The 21195-nt window shown below is 36.3% G+C and overlaps 2 protein-coding genes across 2 annotated transcripts in view; both read left to right on the plus strand.

Annotated features, from left to right (window-relative positions):
• LOC144433968 (partitioning defective 3 homolog) overlaps window positions 1–9275 on the plus strand; it is a 77628-nt gene extending 68353 nt beyond the window's left edge. The window contains exons 18-25 of the mRNA XM_078122388.1: window positions 443–694; window positions 1255–1417; window positions 2195–2329; window positions 3496–3698; window positions 5514–5655; window positions 6703–6902; window positions 6984–7122; window positions 7513–9275. Of these exons, the coding sequence (XP_077978514.1) occupies window positions 443–694; window positions 1255–1417; window positions 2195–2329; window positions 3496–3698; window positions 5514–5655; window positions 6703–6902; window positions 6984–7122; window positions 7513–7966 (1688 nt within the window). The 3' untranslated portion in view covers window positions 7967–9275. The remainder of the gene's footprint in view (window positions 1–442; window positions 695–1254; window positions 1418–2194; window positions 2330–3495; window positions 3699–5513; window positions 5656–6702; window positions 6903–6983; window positions 7123–7512) is intronic.
• Window positions 9276–13378: 4103 nt separating this feature from the next.
• LOC144434157 (neurotactin-like) lies at window positions 13379–20306 on the plus strand. Its single transcript, XM_078122611.1, has 5 exons — window positions 13379–14021; window positions 15549–15746; window positions 18337–18456; window positions 18962–19048; window positions 19801–20306. The coding sequence occupies exons 1-5, from the start codon at window positions 13379–13381 to the stop codon at window positions 20304–20306; spliced, it is 1554 nt and encodes a 517-aa protein (XP_077978737.1).
• The last annotated feature ends 889 nt before the right edge of the window (window positions 20307–21195 follow it).

Consider the following 21195-nt stretch of genomic DNA (forward strand, 5'->3'; position numbering starts at 1 on the left):
ACTACAATATTAAAGTTGAAGTATATGGAAACATAGTTTGACATCATGTTCATAATTCATATTTCATACATATATCTTCATCACATACTGTCATATTGTATGTACAGCATGTATAACTATACTGTCATATATCATCTCATTACTGGATTTTGTTAGTGGGATATTAAGGGAGAGTTTGATATTGAGTGATACAGGCTATAATTGGGGAAATTAAAGTACAACCACTGACAGGCAAACATTTACAAGTGGAACTTGTTACAAACACATGAAAGTAAACAACTGAATAGGATTTATAATACTTGACACAGCATTTTGGTACAGAGATAAGTGTGGCTTGACAAATGCAGTGTTATGGCTTCTTTACATGTACATGAATTTTTTTCCTTTAACCTGAAACCATCATAACATCTAGGTTTACTAAATTGCACTGTTTCCTTGACAGTATCTTATGATGGGGACAAGAATGACATTGGACCGTCTCTGGGAATGAAGAAATCCAGTTCTCTGGAGAGTCTGCAAACCATGGTTGCTGAGGTTACCAGTGAAGACGTTGCTACGTTTCCTAGACCGAAGGCCAAAGTAGTTAGAGGCAGAGGTTGTAATGAGAGCTTTAGGGCTGCAGTTGATAGATCATATGATAGTAGGGATGCTTATGAAGATGATGATGATGAAGATGAGGAGGCACTTGAAGCATGTAAGAAACTTATTTACTTATTTAGTAATGCAGTATTTACTCATTCTAATGTCATTTTGACCAATCAGAGAACACATGACACTAGTGGGATATAATAATATTGACCTATTGTCGTTTTGACCAATCACATGATTCTAGTCAGATATAATGTCTGATATTGACCTATTATCATTTTGACCAATCAGAGAAGACATGGCTAGTGGGATATAATAATATTGACCTATTGTCATGTTGACCAATCAGAGAACACATGACTCTAGTGGGATATAATAATATTGACCTATTGTTGTTTTGACCAATCACACAGACACCTTTGAATCTAGTGGGATATAAGCTTGATATTGACTGATATTTGTATTAAACTAAGTGCTGTTTTGACATGTGGCTCTAGTGGGATATGTATCTAATATTCACCTGTTTTAATTTAAGTGCCATCAGCATCACACATACCTGATTCAAATGATGAGATATAGTAGTTGATATTGACTGTTAAAGTGACCTTTCACCTATCAAAGACTACACATACCTGACTGTAATTTGATATTTGACTTGTATTTCAGTGGAGGAGATCAGTGATGATTTAGAATCAAGAAGCCGGTCAGGATCTACTAGGTCATCGGTAGATTCACTAAGTAACACCAGTGACCCTATCACTGGTAAACCACTCAAACATGACAAAACAAAACAGAAGAAAAAGAGTGGTCTTTTCAAGGGTTTATTCAAGTAAGTTAACTTGTACTTATAAATGTATTCATATACTTGAGTTCATTGATAAAACTAGAATCAGTCCATAGTGCATACTATAGTGCATAGGCACCAGTGGATCACAGAACCAGAACTTGAAGAGAACATTGAGTCAGACGATGAAGCAAGGACTGGGTTCCAAAGCGGGTTTTATTAATCAAAAAATTCTGATGTTTTGATCCTACACAGAGGATCAGCATCAGGGAAATCTACATACAATAAAAAAGTAGTAGGGACAAACAATATCAATACATGAAAGCTATGGAAACTGTGCAACTATAGCAAAGAAACCTAAACCAATGAAAAGGTATATGTAATAGAATATATGATATACTGGATTCAACACATCTGTCGCTTTACATGTTCCAGCTGTCGCACATCTTGTACTTTCAGCAGTGTGCTGTTTTAATGTTCTGTCCCTGAAGAAAGTCTCTGATGTGAAATTGAAGTCACTTTAGTGTAAATAAAGCGAAGTTTTTTTGGATACCACTTCTTGAATTATTTTCAAACCTACCTATTCCCTCAATTTCTGTTTCCATTCAAAACAACTGATGGTAGTCTAGTGGTCACCAGTCCATACCATGTGATACAATCTAGGCCAATCACTGATGGGTGTATGAAAATGATGTGTTATAATGTCTACAACAAACTAGTACTCATAATATGAAAGAAAACCTATGACACTAAAATCCCAGATAAAGATCACAGAATGTATCATGTGATGTTAATTTTACTGTTGTCTATGATATTGTATAGATTTGGGCAAAAGAGAAAACCTGTCGGTGAGCCGAGGCAGATGGAGCCACTGAGACCAGAACTTGCTGAAAAACAAAAACAGGAAGAAATTGAAAGATATAAAGCCAGACAAGCTGCTAAAGATGAACACCAGAGGTGAGAATTGAACTTCAAGGATGAATTCTTGTCATATTTTGTGTCAGTTTTGATCATCATTATCTGAAGAATTGCGACTTTTCAAACAAGATATTGAAGTTGAAGTACTATATGGAAACACAGTTTGACATCAAAGTGTCAAAGGATAGGGTGTAATAGTTGAATTTTATTGTGTTTAAAACTTTAAGATTTGAAACATTATTTGTACTTTATACAACCAATTTCAGCTAAGCTCGCCAAAAAGGTGTGTGTCACAAAATGTATTTTTATCTTGATTCATACAATATTGATAGATGAAAACAACATTTCAGACACACCAACTCTTTATAAATGAAAACAAAATACAAGTAATTTTGATACATTGTTACTAACCAGTTCATTGCAGTAGACTAAATAAAGTGTAACATTGTATACATTTCCCCAGACTTCAATGACTTATAAGTGGTAACAATGTGACACAATTACTTGTATTACAATGTGCAATGATTATATTGTATTCTTGTTTTCATTTGCAATGAGTCGGTGTGTCTGATGTGTTGTCGTTTATCTACCAAGGTTGTATGAACCATGATAAAAAATACATTTGCGACACACACTGTTTTGGTGAGATTATATGAAATTGAGAATATTTACAGTGATATATATGTAAAGTGATATGATAACGTATGAAAAAGTCCGTAGGGGGAAATGATATGATTCTATAAAAAGATATACATTGAGTCTGTTCAGGTGAAATAGAGAAGTTGCCATCAAAGCCTTAGGGCAAACTAAAAGTTTAAAGGGTGTCATGTGATAGACAGAATTAAATGCACATGCATGGAAAATCAAAGGGTCATACCATAATAATATAGGGGTAGTAGATTGATAATGTGAACAGTCGATAAGTTCACAGATGAGAAATCATGATGTTATGATGATTGGAGTGAGGAAGACACACACACAACCTTTCTATAGTATTTTATTTTGGAGCTAAGCAGGTTTTTGTCAAGGAAAGTATAAATTCACACAGTGATACTGAACATAATAGAAACTGTGGGCTGAAAGATGTGTCATTGCTTCTGCTTGCAGTGGGAGCTTGTGGTTACATACGTTGAAACAATAACGATATCTTTCAGCCTATTACTCATAATGTAAATAACTTGTAGCACTGTTGAATTCTCTCACAGGATACAAGAACAACATAGAAAACTTCGAGAACAACAGGCATTACAGAAACGACTTGAAGAGTTAAACAAAGAAGCACTGACTAAAGGAGTACAGATGAAAGCAGACAGAATGGCAAAACTTAGACAACAACATCAACAGAGACATCAACAACAACTAAGACAGGGAATGTATTCTAGAAATGAAGAGGAAGACGACGATGATGATGATGATGATGATGATGATGATGGTGATGGAGCTGAGGATGATGGTGATGAATATACCCAGGACAGTCAAAGAGTAAGTTATAGTTCAAGGTGTCAATGATGTCATAATTTAATGCTTTAATGATGTCATAATTCAAGGCTTTAATGATGTCATAACTCCAGGCTTTGATGATGTCACAATTCAAGATTTTGATGATGTCATGATTTAATGCTTTAATGATGTATAATTCAAGGCTTTGATGATGTCATAACTCAAGGCATTGATGATGTCATAATTCAAGGCTTTGATGATGTCATAATTCAAGACTGATGATGTCATAATTCAAGACTGATGATGTCACAATTCAAGGCTTTAATGATGTCATAACTCAAGACTTTAATGATGTTATAACTCAAGGGTTTGATGATGTAATAATTCAAGGCATCAATGATGTCATAATTTAAGACTTTGATGATGCCATAACTCATGGCATTGATGATGTCATAACTCATGGCATTGATGATGTCATAATTCAAGGCTTTGATGATGTCATAATTCAAGACTGATGATGTCACAATTCAAGGCTTTAATGATGTCATAACTCAAGACTTTAATGATGTTATAACTCAAGGGTTTGATGATGTAATAATTCAAGGCATCAATGATGTCATAATTTAAGACTTTGATGATGTCATAACTCATGGCATTGATGATGTCATAACTCATGGCATTGATGATGTCAATTCGAAGCTTTGATGATGAGATACATCTCTTTTCCACATGTAATTTACATAGAATTTATTCCCACTCCTTTGTGTTCTTGTTTGGTCTTATACAGAAATATGTTATTTTACACATTGTATCAAACATTGGAAATAATGCAGACAAGATGCTGATGATCTCAATGGCAGTAATCTAAGAGATTCATATTTGATTTTGAATAATCCCAATCTTGATTCTGATGTTACTGCTGATCACGATTTCGATCTCGATTCTGATTCTGATTCTGATTCTGATTCTGATTCTGATTCTGATTCTGATCATTTGACTTCAAGTACTCATTATATAATTCAGTATAAACTGACAGCTGGCAGTGACCACCATTAGGCTATTTAAAAGTAAATTTAAAAGTAACACTGACTAATCAAGGTTAAATAATTAATTCCATGCAAACCTTGACTGGTGTCCACCGTCCAATCCATACTAATAATGGTGCAGTCATTTAACCTGCTAAACATACAGACAATAAAAACATTGTTTTTTCAATATTGTTCAAAATAATCAATCAACTTTCCATTGTTTTAACGCAAATTGTCAATTATTTTCCCCATAAGAGTTTTTTTTGTCCATTTTGAAGCAATGATATATGGAAAGGGTTTTTGGATCAATTTGTCCTCTTTTCAAAAATATTGCATGATTTTAACTGAGAATGGTGGGATTTTTCTTGAGAAAGTATCAGCCAAAGTTTTAAGATTTATTCCCTGAGGCACATATAATCTCACTCAGCAGTGTTCCCTCTAATGATAGCCAAATTTTGCTGTTGTGAGTCAAAATGAGAAAAACTGCCATTTCTTGTGAGTCACCACATAGTAAGAGATAGGGAGAACACCAAATTTTGATGTGTCACTAGAAATTGTGTGCATCAGTGGCGCGTCAAATTGGCTTAGAGGGCACACTGAATCTCAGTGTAAAAAGAAAGTGTATGATATGAACTTGCACTTTTGCTAGTCAGATTTACTCTGACATTGAAAATTTAACTTTCATTGTCGTTATCATTATGATAGTGTTACATGTAACTGACACACATTTCCTGCTATACCCTATTTGTACACACAGGACAGTCATAGTAACAGTTCCAATTATAGTTCTACTGATGCTCACATCACACAGTATCTAACACAGAGAGAAAACAGGTATCAGGAGGCACGCAATTCACCTATCCCCAAGGCAACAGATAATGAGCATCCTAAGATGAGGTGAGGCTGTTTCCATAGCAATGGCTCGTCATTTGTCAATGGTTGTCCTGTTGCCGTAGCAACTGCTTGTAATTTATGGACTGTTTGTTTGTTCCATATTCTTATCGTAGACTTTGTGTTAAGCTATATTATGTATGCATGGCTGCCAATGAGGGTATGAAAGCAGGGTTTTTAGTTTAGTGGTTAAGATTTAATCCATCCATCCTCATTCCTCTTCATTGCTTTGTAGACTAATCCATATTTTTTATCAGACAGTGCAAGGATTACAGAGATTAATGGCAGGAAAGATAATCCTAATCCATGTTCTCAAGTGTTTATTAAAAAGTACATCAAAATGTACGTCAATTGTGTTGTTAGTATGCCATATTCTAGTTGCTTTACCTTGCTGTTGTGTACAAAAGAAGCATCCAGTGACGGCACCCCAGATGAAAATGATGGCTAAAATTTTCATCGTGGGTTCCAAAAGCATGGCAGTAAAAGTCCACAAGACAAGTACATCAGGAACTGAAAACAGAAACAGCATAACTATTTGAACTAATTGAGAATATTCATCAATGCTTATTATGAAATTCCAGAAAGGAGAATTTTAACAGTTTGCTACACTACTGAATAATTCTAGCCAATATTTCCATCAAAAATCTGCTTTTGAATAGTACATAGACTGTAAGATATTCCTGATCATTCTGCTGTCATTGGTCTGCTCTTCGAGTGTTGGCTGATATATCAGCATGACACATAACTTTCAGACTATATAGCACCCCTAGTGGCCAAACTGTACATTCTTTTGTTTTTCCCAATAACTGGCATATGGCATATTGAAAACATTTTCTATGTTTCAACAATATTTGTGCAAAAAAAAAAAAAAAAAGTCTACTTACTATGAGGGATTTCCCTTACACTTTGTAACAGTACTTGAAGAAATTTGATATATTTTCTACGTTAAATATCATCAAAGTTAGATGTGCTAAGAGGTGAATAGGTAGTGTGAAAATTGTCACACATTGACTGTTATGCTCTAACTATTGTGTTGATCTTTTTATCATATAGGCATGCCGGTGGTAGAGACTCTCCCAGTGTTCATGCAGTGAAGCAAAGTAGGCCTCGTAGTACATACAATTTGGATCATACAAAACCCGAACTTAGGTACTCAGATTACTATGCACGCCAGCCAAAGTCAATGGCTACATATGGTAGTCTAGGGAGGCCGCCCAAACTACAGACTAATACACAGCCACAACAAGGCTCTGATAAAGGACAATATGATCATGCCACTGTGCCGGGAAGGACGACACCATCGCTAATATCACAATCACAACAACAAAAACGACAGGTGTCTGATAGAGAACAATATCCTCATTCAAATGTATCTGGTAGGAGAACACCATCATTACAAACGCAATCACAATCACAACAAAAGCAACAATTCCCTGATAGAGGGCAGTATTCACATTCAAGCACAACAGGGCGGTCAACACCCTCTTTACAGTCACAATCGCAACATCAAATTCCTGATAGAGGGCAGTATTCACAGTTAAGTGCACCAGGGAGGTCAACACCATCTTTACAATCACAATCACAACAGTTACCAGATAGAGGGCAGTATTCACACTCAAGCACGCCAGGGAGGTCAACACCATCATTGCCTTCCCAATCACATCAGTTGTCTGATAGAGGGCAGTATTCACACTCAAGTGCACAAGGGAGGTCAACACCATCGCTACAGACACAGTCACAATCTCAACAACCTTCTAATGAAGGACATTATTCTCATAGGAATACCCACGGAAGATCAACCCCTAATTTCCTGGTGCAGGCACAGAGCCAATCCCATTATCCAGTGGTGAGTTCTCAGGGAAGGAGCACACCATCACTAAGGACTGATTACCAGGATAATGCTGTGTACCATGGAGATGGAAAATCACGGACATATGATGACACAAGGAATTATGCCGATTCTAGACATTATAAGGACAACAGGAACTATCATGATGATAGAAATCAGGAAAGTTCCGGATACTACGCAGACAATTATGGTGAATCTGTGTATTCGCAAGATACATGGAACCACCGAGATAATAAATACAATACTAACCCCAAAAGTTACAGGCATTCCACCCCATTGGATGATGAATATAGCTATAGTCACCACCAAGGAAACCAACGGAATTATGCGGATGCCAGGAACTATGAAGATTCCAGGAATTATTCTAACCCTGGAAATTATAGTGACTCACGGAATCACGACAACGCAAGAGATTACAGGGATTCAAAATATTATTACAGAGATCCCAGAGACCCAGAGAAAGTATGAGACTTGGTTTTAATTTGGGAATCATGGTTGTCATGTGAACAGTCATACAGCCAATCATTTCAACTATTGGTCCTGATATGATGTCATGTGACAAGCCTTACTTGCATATTTAATACATAATTTGCATATTTAATGCTTGTTTTTTCAGCCAAGAGTATCAAGGTTAATAAAAAATTAATTTCATTTACTGCTGTAGCATTAGCAGCAGAATTGTAAATATATTATGTGTATAAGCCATAATACTATTTTTTGGGCAACTGTGAACTTGACATTTACCCTTGTATTTGCAGTGGATTGAGTCGTCTACATCGCAAACTTATAGGGATAAACTGGTATACATTGTAGTAGGTAAATATCAGTGCTTCCATGGAATAAACCCAGCCACCCCTATATTTCAGTTATACTTGGTATGATCCTACCTTATTCTGTATTTGGATTGAACCAAATCAAATTATTAGAGGGGTTGAATATTTTTTTGGTGATGAGTTGAATCACTTATCATTAAAGAAGTGTGGAATATTGCAATTTCTTTTTTTTCTGTTTCTTTGTCTTTTTTTTTTTTTTTACAATGTCATGATAATTACACATATCAAAAAATTCTTTACACAAAATTTGGAATTACTTTTGCAAAAGTTTGCATTTAATTATTTATAATTGTAAAAGTGATTTTGTGTCCATTGTACTTTATTTAGTGATTTTAAACTGTAGATAAAATGGATCAAAAAACTGCATGAGGATGAAATGAAATCATTGCATACTAAGTCCTGCGATGCAGAGTAAGTGATATTTTTAAAGAGTTGAAACCAAATGCTTTATTTTTCCAAAATGGAGACTAGGTTGTGAGAGAAAGGGTGTGTATTTAACGACAAGTGTCTATTTTTCGTATGATTGATTTTTTTTTTTCATCTCCAGTCTGTTTGTAAGTTAAGGTGTAGGCAGGTCGCTTGACAGTATTATAATCCAATTTGAAGAGATACAGTAGTAATGGTCATATTAAGCCAACCAAAATAAGTTACTATGTCTGTCTGTGTTACACAGCAAAAAGGCTAGGTGCCCACCATCACCACCACCCTCCCCACCCTCCCCACCCCTCCTCCTGTTGTACATTGATCTTTCAAAGGGGACACACTTGTACCAATGAAATCTGAAATGACTGAAGACTGCATTCTGGAAAACTCTCTAATTTGACCCAGCTTTAGATGAATGAGTTACACGCATAGCCCCTGGTTGTTGAGGATCTATGTTTACAGTTACAAGAAACAGCTAAATTAAAGTGGTGGTGGGGGGGGGGGGGGGGGGGTCTATCTAACATAAGGAAATCATTATCCAAACTGGACACCATATATGTGTGTGATGAGTTTCAACTCTCATCTCGTATAACAAATTTACTGTACCAGGTGATGGTGAACTTGATCCAAATTCATCACAAAGCATAGTCAAAAACAAATAGAATTCATCTCTGAGTATCATAATTATTTCTATGTGTTGTCTTCATCAGCATCTTTTATGTAGCTGTATGATTCATTGTAGCAAGCTGACATACCCCATTATACCCAATCCCCACTCTTATATGATATGACAGCTCACCAATTCATGTAGTAGACTCACCACTGTCATCATATTGCTATAGTTCAGTGTAGAGATTAAAATAGGTCCAGGACCACTAGTGCTTAGGCAAAGTAATCAGGCTCAACAAGTCTACCTCAGTCCACTCATCCCAGTTTACCCAATACTAACTAGAATTAATCATTAGTTTGTCCCAGATACCTCAACTCTATAGCTGCCTGTACCCCATTAACTGAACTAAACCAACAAGAAGTAGATAGAATACCAGATGCACCAACAGTTGAAGTTGACTTAGAACTTCGGAAAATCAACTACGGCTAAAAATCCCAACTTAGACATAACAGTAGATTTCATCCAATATTGCCTCGCACACCACAAATGTAACTACAGTCTTGTAATATACTATATAAACTTCACAGTTTGTGTTGTCTATGTGTCACATTGTTCAGCTCTAATCAGTCTTCTCTTTGCATACATGCTAATTTTAGTCTGTACAAGTGAACCATTGTCTGTGCATCACGTTACTCAGAGATGAAAGACAGCAGTCATCCTTTTTGATATCCACGTCTTTAAAATTTACATGATATTAATTGCATAATTTTTTTTGCGCCCCCCCCTCCCAGAAGTTAGACTGTATTACATCATGTTGCTTTGTCTTTGACAGTCTTGAAAGGGGATGGCCTATGCATGAGGGCGCCCTCACATGGTGTACCTTACAGACTACTAAAGCAGGTCATGCATCCAGATTCCTTTGATTAACAACAGCTGAGGGACACTATGCTCTGAAGGACATGTTATCCAAACTATCCAAACCTCCTTACATCAACAAATATACCTCCCACTAGAAAACTTGCCATATACATACTTTACACAAATTGTCCAAAGATTTCACACATTTAACCTTGAACCATATCATACAGAAATAGATACATATTTCTATTTAATCAAATATGCTTTCACGTTTATTTTCCTATTCTTTCTACAAAGTCACAAGTCATTCTTGTCATGCTTGTTAGTTGATGCTTCAGCCTTTTCACAGAATCTTTAATTTTGTAGTATTTTTTTTCATTATGTGGACTTCAACTTGTTAATCATTTTTCATGTACAAGGTTTGCCTCAGATCATACATAATTTTCCAGTTGCATGTGTAATTATTTATGTACGTGTAAACCGCCAACTTTGAAGCCACTTGTAAAAACAAAAGAAGTTTGATTCTGTGTCAATGGTGGAAGTCACATGTGCATACTTGCCTACAACAACTTGATCTTATCCACTCAACATGTCAATGTATTCAGTATCAATTTTCATATTAGCCACATTTTTCATCAGATTTTTCCCACCAAATATTGAGTTGCATTTATTTGTGTCAGTCCCTATTTTATGTACAATGTTACAGCCATGTTTTGGAAAATTTCAGATGCTTTGCCATTTTTAGATATAGGTAATAAAATATATAGTTGAGGATTTTTTATGTGCATTAGCTTTTGCTTTACTTCATTTTATTTTCACCAACAAACACAAAAAAGTTATTTTATATGTATGTATCGTGTAACAACAGAGATGAACTTCCTGTAAATATAATTTTGAAGTATCAGTCATTTGTATTCCCAAAAATTCACTTTGATGTGCATGTGTGCTGGCAAGAAAACAAAAGTACAAAACAAAATACATGTTGGTGGCGCCCTTCAGTTTGCGTAGACGTAGAGTTCAATTTGTTAGATATTTATATGAATTAATTCAACTCATTTTGCTTTGATTTCTGACTGGAGTACAGGAAAATTGTTACTGTGGCGAGACTTGGACATAGTGTATGTTTCAGTTTAATGATTTAAAGGCAAATGGAAAGAAGGAAAAATTATCACGTATCTTTTATATGCAGTTAAATAAATACAATGTTACAGGACTCTTTGTATGGCAAATTCTTGTTAGTTGATGTATATTTGAGACTTGATAGATGAGTGGTTGAATGAAGAAATGACAATGTTGTACAAATGTCAAGTTATATTATCCTTTTGTAGTCTTTCAGGAAGTATACAGAGCTTTAACAGTCCCATCCATTGTTTGTAGTTACATACATAGTGTTACAGAAGAAATACCAGTGACATATCATTGCTGAAATGAGAGAGAGAGAGAGAGAGAGAGAGAGAGAGAGAGAGAGAGAGAGAGAGAGAGAGAGAGAGAGAGAGAGAGAGAGAGAGAGAGAGAGAGAGAGAGAGAGACAGACAGACAGACAGAGACAGAGACAGAGAGAGTGTGTGTGTGTGTGTGTGTGTGTGCTGCTCCCAATTTCATTCTGTATAAACATGGGGTATATCAGTCTGTCACTTGGTAAATATTTCTGTTTAATATTGTAAAACATGTTGACTGCAAATGGTTGGAATCCTGCTTTGCTGTAATAAATGTATTCATGGAAAAAATTATTTTACTTCAATTGTAGTGGGGTAGAGAATAAGAACAATCGTTTCCTTTCCCAAATGATCAGCACAAAAAAAGAAATGGCTATTAAACAAGAAAAAGAGAAATATGACCACGTGCACGAGGTATGTTATTGGTGATCTTTTTATGGTTTATAGTTCTGTAAAATAGTGTAATGCGTTTATCCCGGGATTTACGGGGTTTATGTCAGTACGCGCGAGTGCAGCGCCCCCATGACCAGTGTTGACCTCTGGAAATGTGAACCCAAAGTCATACTGGGGGTCGCCACGACGAAGCGAAGACTTTCTTTTCTCGAGAGTCCATCTTCGCAATGACATCATAATTTAAGAAAGCACGAATATTGGAAAAGAACCAAGGAATATTGAAAAGGTACAGACACATTTATTACATGTATGTATGTAAGTTTTCATCAAACATTGAAACTACTAGACCCTCTTGCAGCGGACAGGAATTTGGTCCTTTAAATTTAAAAATTGACAGACAACAGTACGAGTCATTATCCATTAACTTTCGTAACACCCTGGCTGCAAAGAGAACTGGAGGGTCCAGCTGCCCCGAATTCTTACCACACCATCAATTTGTAGTATCATTAATACAGTCCATTTCAAAATGGCATATGTTTATGACAACAATTGAGACTAAGAGACGTACGTACACTGCAAAATTTCATGAAGCGGTGATAACGTCAGAGCTGTGTCTGTACATGTAAAGTGTCAAGGAGACAAGACAGACCTCATGATTCATGAACACACTGTCACAGTGACTGTCAACAGTATTGTCTTTGTTATCACAAATTGTACTGTTACCTTCATAAAATGAAGATTTGTGGGTTTTTATCCAAATTTCCTTTTACATGTTAACAGTCTTAAAGATTTACTCCACACAATTGCTGTTATTTTTTGTATGCTTTACCATGTTTGATAAGGCATTGATTGATTGATTGATTGATTGATTGATTGATTGATTGATTGATTGATTGATTGATCTGTCTGTGTCCATCTCTCAAATAGCTCAAACTTTTCTAGCTGAGTTGACATACAGGCTCATCAGTGTTCTGGTGAAGAATGTTGTTGAGCCACGTACATGGCCCAGTCTCTGGGATCTAATTGCCTAATTAACTCCCTACTATATGTAATGTACAGTTTTGTTTCTGTATTTCCTACAGTGTAATCTATTGTAGCACAGATTTAGAAAGAACTGACCATGGCAAACTACGGACATAGCTTACTCTCCAAACTTGATTCTGAAGATTCAGGAGAGGATGATATGTACTATATAAGTGAACCCACTACTAGAAATGATAGACCATGCTGGAAGACAGGCAAAGGACTTTGTTGCATTGTTCTGACATTAATTAGTGTGGCTCTTTTGGCAAGTGTTGTTCTTTACTTTGCAAGGCATGCTCTAATAATGAGTAATAATGACTGCACAGTGCAAACAGAGTGTGGTACTGTGATGGGAGAGCATCGCAATGGAGCATATGTTTTCAAAGGTATACCGTATGCAGCAGCACCAGTAGGACAGTTACGTTGGCAAGAACCAGTCGCGCTGAAAAAGAACACGTCTTGTTGGAGTGGTGTATACCAGGCCAAACGTTTCAGTAGTGTCTGTGCACAACAAGATATGAATAATGATTTTGAAGGTGTCATTGGGAGTGAAGATTGCCTGTATCTGAATGTATGGACACCAACTATCAACCAGAGTGCTAATCTGCCAGTTATGGTCTTTATTCATGGTGGATCTCTCAATTTTTTGGGTGGAAGCACTCCAGGTTATTACCCAAATGAAGAACTCGTTGCAAACAGTGGTATTGTCTTTGTCAATTTCAACTACAGACTAAATGCATTTGGGTTCATGGCTTTGGATATCTTGTCCCAAGAATCTAGTACCAAGACGTCGGGAAACTATGGATTTCGGGATCAGATCATGGCAATGCAGTGGGTACATGATAACATTAAGAATTTTGGAGGTAATCCTCAGAAGGTGACTTTATTTGGTCACAGCTCTGGAGCAACTTCTGTATATGCTCACCTTGTATCACCACTAACAGAAGGTAAGTTTCACACATAGAGGCATACACCATACTACCATGCAGAAGCCAAGATATTGCCTTTGGACAGAAAATATGGATTTGTACCCTGGTGGTACTACATCTCTACAACCCATGTCTATGTCACTTCTTCTGCAGTGCTCAAAATATGTATTAAACGTTCCAAATCACTATTAGGCTTGAGGAGGTATAACTATATTATTCTCGATATTTTTCTGTATCATTGTGAATGGAAAATATGAGTGACCTAAGGATTTGTCTACTTTCCCAGTGACTTTTAGTGAGAAGGCCCCTTAGGTCACTTGTATTTTTCTTTGGCTGAACGAAGAAAAATATTAGGAAATAATATCTAATTATACACACATCATTACAATATTTGTATTACTATGGACAAATGTTAAGTGCCACACATGTGCAATAATTAGCCTGAATGGGATGCCGCCCAAAGGGGGCTATTACATTGGGTTCTATCCATCTGCCCTTCTGTGCATGCGCTCACCATCATATCTCGAGCATGCGTCAACCGATTTCAGTCAAACCTGCCACAAAGATGACATGTTGTGTGAGACATATACACGTCACTTTGTTTTGCGACTGAATCAAATATGGCCAAATTGACGTCCATATTTGTTGTTAAAGTTCACAATATGAATCATTGCTTTGGAGGTGTAATATGTAGTGACTCCATTCAAGTGCCTATACCCATATTTTATCAAAATATGAACTTTCTTTTAAGACCTTAGAAAGTCTTCTTCAAGGTCAAATAGCCAAATTTGGGTAATCTTCATAGCTTTTGAATCAAACATTTTAAGTGATACTATTTTAGTCATGATTTGGATTTGACTGTGTGAGGCATATGCAAATCACTTAATTTTATGACCTTGGCCTCTATAGCATGAAAGCAGTCATATTTGTGACACAAAGCACATTTTGCCTGTTATCTCCAAAAGTTTGATACCTATGGATACCATTCAAGTGTCTACCCTTATATTTTCAATGATGAACTTTCTAATGAGACCATGACCTTTGACCTTGGCAAACATTTTCAAGGTGAGGCAAGAGAAAGGGTTACATTCTACCTGTACACTTACGACAGCCAAATATTATTGCTAATTATACCGAAAACCCAGCACTACAAACATTTACATCCCTGGAAAGTCCAACAAAGCATTTCCATGTTAAAATTTGCCAAAATGCCCACCATCTTGCACAATACAACACACAAGTTGGGGACTATGTTTTCAATTGAAGTCTTGTTTTCCATATCATATCCATATTGTAAGATCAATCTCCTTTGTGATACCACCTTAGCTTTTATCACAATTTTAACCAAATGTTGATTAATTTTCAATATTGTGTCCAACATTGTCACCAAAAATGTGTACGTTGTTCATCTAAATGTGTTGTACCACTTTGGGTTATATATGGTGTTGAAACCTTTACTGCCCAGGTACAGGTTATACAGACATCAGTAGCATGACTTACAAGCCTCACCCCGTATATTTTTTCTTTTTCATGTTTAATTTTCAGGATTATTTCAGAGAGCATGGATGATGAGCAGTTCTGTTATATTTAATAAAACGCTGGCAGATGCAGCAAAAGACAACCTGGTTTTCCTTGAGAACACTGGATGCAAGGATGTCAAATGCTTGAGAGATTTATCTCCTGACAAAGTTCTCACATCTATTCCCTGGGAAGTCTATCCAAGCTGGGGTGCTTTGATAACAGGTAAAGGGAAAAATGATAAAAAACAAAGTAATTTTGTTGCATTTCCATGGGGGCGCTTTTTATATGATTTTTGTAATATTCACATTCTCGACAAATATTTTAGGATTCAGGTTTGTTCTGAGATAAATATTTTGGCATGTCACTTTCCTTTCAATTGAAAAAAAGAAAATTGACTAAACTTCAACAGACTTAACCCAGAGAATCCATTTTCCTGCCAAACTAATCACTACAATATTGCATCAAGTTCTCCAACATTCCATTGTTGGCAATAACTGTGTGAAAAATGATGTACCAAGTGTAAACAGTGTCAGCCCTCGAAAAGTTTGACAGTTTATGAGTTACATAGTTTGATGTATGATATTGTACTATTTTATTGTACATAAGCAGTTTTATTTTGTGTATTTATGTGGCATGTGTGTATTGTTGGTACTGTCACCCAGCTTCTAAATAGGCTTTGTTGAGAATTAGCCTAGCTGTAGAAGTAAAAGTAGAAACTTAACTCTGTGTACACAGTGTGTTTAGATATATCCTAATTACACACACCATGATGATGTATACCATATGCCTTTTTTTTTAGATATTAGTACTAGTAGTAGAATGCTGTTGAAATTTGACATTGAATAGCCATTTTTAATGTGCAATGCATGATGGACTGTGTGTGTATAGTCACCTGTAGCGTTTTGCACAGTATTTAATGGACAGGACAAGACAGTAGTATATGTGTGTTTTCTATCACCATATAGACCTACCAGACATAGCATATCCCTGTATATACCATGTGTAGCCCTATTTTCTATCACCAATAGACCTACCAAACATAGCATATCCCTGTATATACCATGTGTAGCCCTGTTTTCTATCACCAATATAGACCTACCAGACATAGCACATCTCTGTATATACCATGTGTAGCCCTGTTTTCTATCACCAATAGACCTACCAAACATAGCATATCCCTGTATATACCATGTGTAGCCCTGTTTTCTATCACCATATAGACCTACCAGACATAGCACATCTCTGTATATACCATGTGTAGCCCTATTTTCTATCACCAATAGACCTGCCAGACATAGCATATCTCTGTATATACCATGTGTAGCCCTATTTTCTATCACCAATAGACCTACCAAACATAGCATATCTCTGTATATATCACGTGTAGCCCTGTTTTCTATCACCAACAGACCTACCAGACATAGCATATCCCTGTATATACCATGTGTAGCCCTGTTTTCTATCACCATATAGACCTACCAGACATAGCACATCTCTGTATATACCATGTGTAGCCCTGTTTTCTATCACCAATAGACCTACCAAACATAGCATATCCCTGTATATACCATGTGTAGCCCTGTTTTCTATCACCAATAGACCTACCAGACATAGCATATCTCTGTATATACCATGTGTAGCCCTATTTTCTATCACCAATAGACCTGCCAGACATAGCATATCCCTGTATATACCATGTGTAGCCCTGTTTTCTATCACCAATAGACCTACCAGACATAGCATATCTCTGTATATACCATGTGTAGCCCTATTTTCTATCACCAATAGACCTGCCAGACATAGCATATCCCTGTATATACCATGTGTAGCCCTATTTTCTATCACCAATAGACCGACCAAACATAGCATATCTCTGTATATACCATGTGTAGCCCTGTTTTCTATCACCAATAGACCTACTAGACATAGCATATCTCTGTATATACCATGTGTAGCCCTATTTTCTATCACCAATAGACCTACCAGACATAGCATATCTCTGTATATACCATGTGTAGCCCTGTTTTCTATCACCAATAGACCTACCAGACATAGCATATCTCTGTATATACCATGTGTAGCCCTATTTTCTATCACCAATAGACCGACCAAACATAGCATATCTCTGTATATACCATGTGTAGCCCTGTTTTCTATCACCAATAGACCGACCAAACATAGCATATCTCTGTATATACCATGTGTAGCCCTATTTTCTATCACCAATAGACCGACCAAACATAGCATATCTCTGTATATACCATGTGTAGCCCTGTTTTCTATCACCAATAGACCGACCAAACATAGCATATCTCTGTATATACCATGTGTAGCCCTATTTTCTATCACCAATAGACCTACCAGACATAGCATATCTCTGTATATACCATGTGTAGCCCTGTTTTCTATCACCAATAGACCTACCAGACATACATGTAGCATATCTCTGTATATACCATGTGTAGTCCTATTTTCTATCACCAATAGACCTACCAGACATAGCATATCTCTGTATATACAATGTGTAGCCCTGTTTTCTATCACCAATAGACCTACCAAACATAGCATATCCCTGTATATACCATGTGTAGCCCTATTTTCTATCACCAATAGACCTACCAGACATAGCATATCTCTGTATATACCACGTGTAGCCCTGTTTTCTATCACCAACAGACCTACCAGACATAGCATATCCCTGTATATACCATGTGTAGCCCTATTTTCTATCACCAATAGACCTACCAGACATAGCATATCCCTGTATATACCATGTGCATTTAGATATATCCATGTTTTCTATCACAAACAGACCTACCAGATAAGAATAGATTCTATGGTGCGATAGCTATAGTAGATGGTATTGTCGTACCAAACCGTCCATTTGACATGTGGCAGAGTGGACGTGGACATGACGTACCGGTGGTTGTTGGTAAGTTGTATGTCACTCTATCCTCAGAAGACCATTACACTTGGGTGAATGGTTTTACCATAAAGTGTACTAAAATGCCATAGATTTTTTGCACCCCAAATAGGGTCTGTTCATCTGTCCATCCATGTATACATGTGTCCATCCATGTATGTGTGCATCCATTGTAATAATACATTCAGTTCTCTGACATGTAATACCCAATTTCATTCAAACTTTGCCAGTGGTGACATATCATATAGGACATATGCACATCACTTTTTTGTGACCTGTGCAAATTTGACCAAATGGTGGCCATTTTGGAGTTAAAAATCAAAATTTACTGCATAACTCTAAAACTATATCACATAGAGACGCCATTCAAGTGTCTACCCAATATTATCAGGTGCAACTTTTATTTTGCGACCTTGACTGTATCAGTTCTGAGTTCTGAAAGAAATTATCTGTCTTGAATATCATGTTTCAAGTTGCCATCAAATAATGAAGAAAACACTGGTCTATCTTACAGGTACCACGGCTCAAGAAATAGACTTTGCTCCTGTGTCAGACGATATATCAAACTGGACCTGGGATACGTTTGATGCAGCTTTGAAAGGTAAGTGAATGATTGTACACCCATGGAGCTAAATGATACTACCATACTGTGGAAATCAAGCTATAGGCTAACTAAGATAGACATAAGCTGAAACTATTGTTGATATACTACTATGGAAATCAGGCTATAGTCAAACTAAGATAGCCACAAACTAAAACTATTGTTGATGTACTACTATGGTAATCAAGCTATAGGCAAACTAAGATAGACACAAAACTAAAACTATTGTTGATATACTACTATGGAAATCAGGCTATAGCCAAACTAAGATAGCCACAAACTAAAATTATTGTTGATGTATTACTATGGAAATCAAACTGTCGGCAAACTAAGATAGACACAAACTAAAACTTATTGATATACTACTATGGAAATCAGGCTATAGTCAAACTAAGATAGAAACTAAAACTATTGTTACAACATGTTGATATAAGCTATCACTGGACTTTGATACAATTGCGCTCACAGTAGGGTGACATCTCTGATATTGAGTTTATCGCATGTGGCAACACATTCAACCTCATCCAGTGTTTACACTATTTTAACTACAGGGTGATTGTATATAACCAAGGAACAACTATCACCTGCTTGTGTAATCTACCACATTGAACAAAATTAGTTTTTAGTTTTTGTCTATTTTAGTTTAAATATTAAAAAAAAAAACTATTAACTTGCAATTTTTTTTTACATCACATCTAAACTAATGATTGAGTATACCATAATATGAAATCTTCTGTCACTTTTTTTTTCAGCAAAACTGGATCCCTTTGAAGAAAATATTACAGAACAAGCCAAAGTGCTATACCCGGAAACTGGAACCCCAGAATATGTCTACACTACAATGGTATCAGATTTAAGAGTTGGCTGTCCTAATGATGTTCTGAGTGCCACGGCTGCTGCAGCATTACAATCATCAGTCTATCGTTATATTACCACATCGAGGCCATCACAACCTGTCAGTGCTTTCAAACCGTTCAAATCCACCTATGCTTTCCATGGTTGGGACTGTTTCGCATTTTTTGATACTCTTGGTCAATTCCTGTCTACACCCTCCAAGGAAGATGTAAAATTCAGTAAGAAAATGCAAGAACTATTTCTTGGGTTTGCAAGAGATGGTAAAATGCCTGCTGAATGGCAACCATTTCCGGAATCTACGGCATTGATAGCTACAAATCTAACCACCGTGAAGAGATACCATGCAGCGGAATGTGATTTCTGGACGAAGCATGGATTTTTCTCATATGCATGGATCAACTGATAGCAACAACCCTTTAAACTTAGATGGAATGTTCTGAAGATACATATGTACAATAGTGACACCCAAGATAAACCATTTAGTATAGGGGTAAACTAGTCAAAATTTACTGTAAAATGATCTCCATGAATTTATGATCATTCCTGACTTGTAAAGTGAAATGACAGGACTACAGTGTACCCAGAACCAGACCCAGTCCTGGACTCAAGATTTACTGTCAGATAAGAAAACATTGATTCAAAGCTGTGATCACAAAATTAATGTCATCACAACTATTAAAATAAATTTTTCAAGAATTGCCTTAATGACAAAATTATTAAACATATGATTAAGACATACAATCTAGCCACCATGTATTCAATATGGCTGAAACCAGATCTTAGTTAACGACATGTGGCAGTTCACTCTCTTCCAAACACATGAATTTAACAGAATTAGAATCACTTGTAACCACTGTGGAAATTAGAATTACTGCTCTCATAGGCAGAAAACAATAGAAAACAGTGCAAAACAAAACTAGAGTACAGTAGTAGGATAATCTCATACATAAATGTACTACAGATAATGACAGTGGTATGGTTAATGTTGAAATCAGAGATAACAGACACATAATAAGAAGATATATACATTTTATGTGTTGTAGACCACAATATTCCTGTCTTCAAAATTTCAAAATTTGTTTAGGTTTACATTGTTGATAGGAAAGCATACATACAACAAACCAGCAATTACATAATCTTACTCTTTTCTACCCTTCCATAATCATGCTAAGATTTTTCACCCCCCAAAAAATGAAATTATTTACTGATATTCGGAATGTACATAAACACTTCAAAGCATATGGACTTCAAGATAGGGTTGTTGAATCATGCTGAAAGGTGATGTTGTTCCT

Source organism: Glandiceps talaboti, chromosome 4, assembly GCF_964340395.1.
Source record: "Glandiceps talaboti chromosome 4, keGlaTala1.1, whole genome shotgun sequence".
In the NCBI taxonomy this organism is placed as follows: domain Eukaryota; kingdom Metazoa; phylum Hemichordata; class Enteropneusta; family Spengelidae; genus Glandiceps; species Glandiceps talaboti.

Excerpts from the sequence above, each read along its gene's own strand:
- LOC144434157 (XM_078122611.1), top strand. The coding sequence starts at position 13,379 with ATGAGTAATAATGACTGCACAGTGCAAACAGAGTGTGGTACTGTGATG. Across the intron at positions 18,457-18,961 it reads TGACGTACCGGTGGTTGTTG|GTACCACGGCTCAAGAAATA; the intron begins GTAAGTTGTATG and ends TCTATCTTACAG. Across the intron at positions 19,049-19,800 it reads GTTTGATGCAGCTTTGAAAG|CAAAACTGGATCCCTTTGAA; the intron begins GTAAGTGAATGA and ends TTTTTTTTTCAG.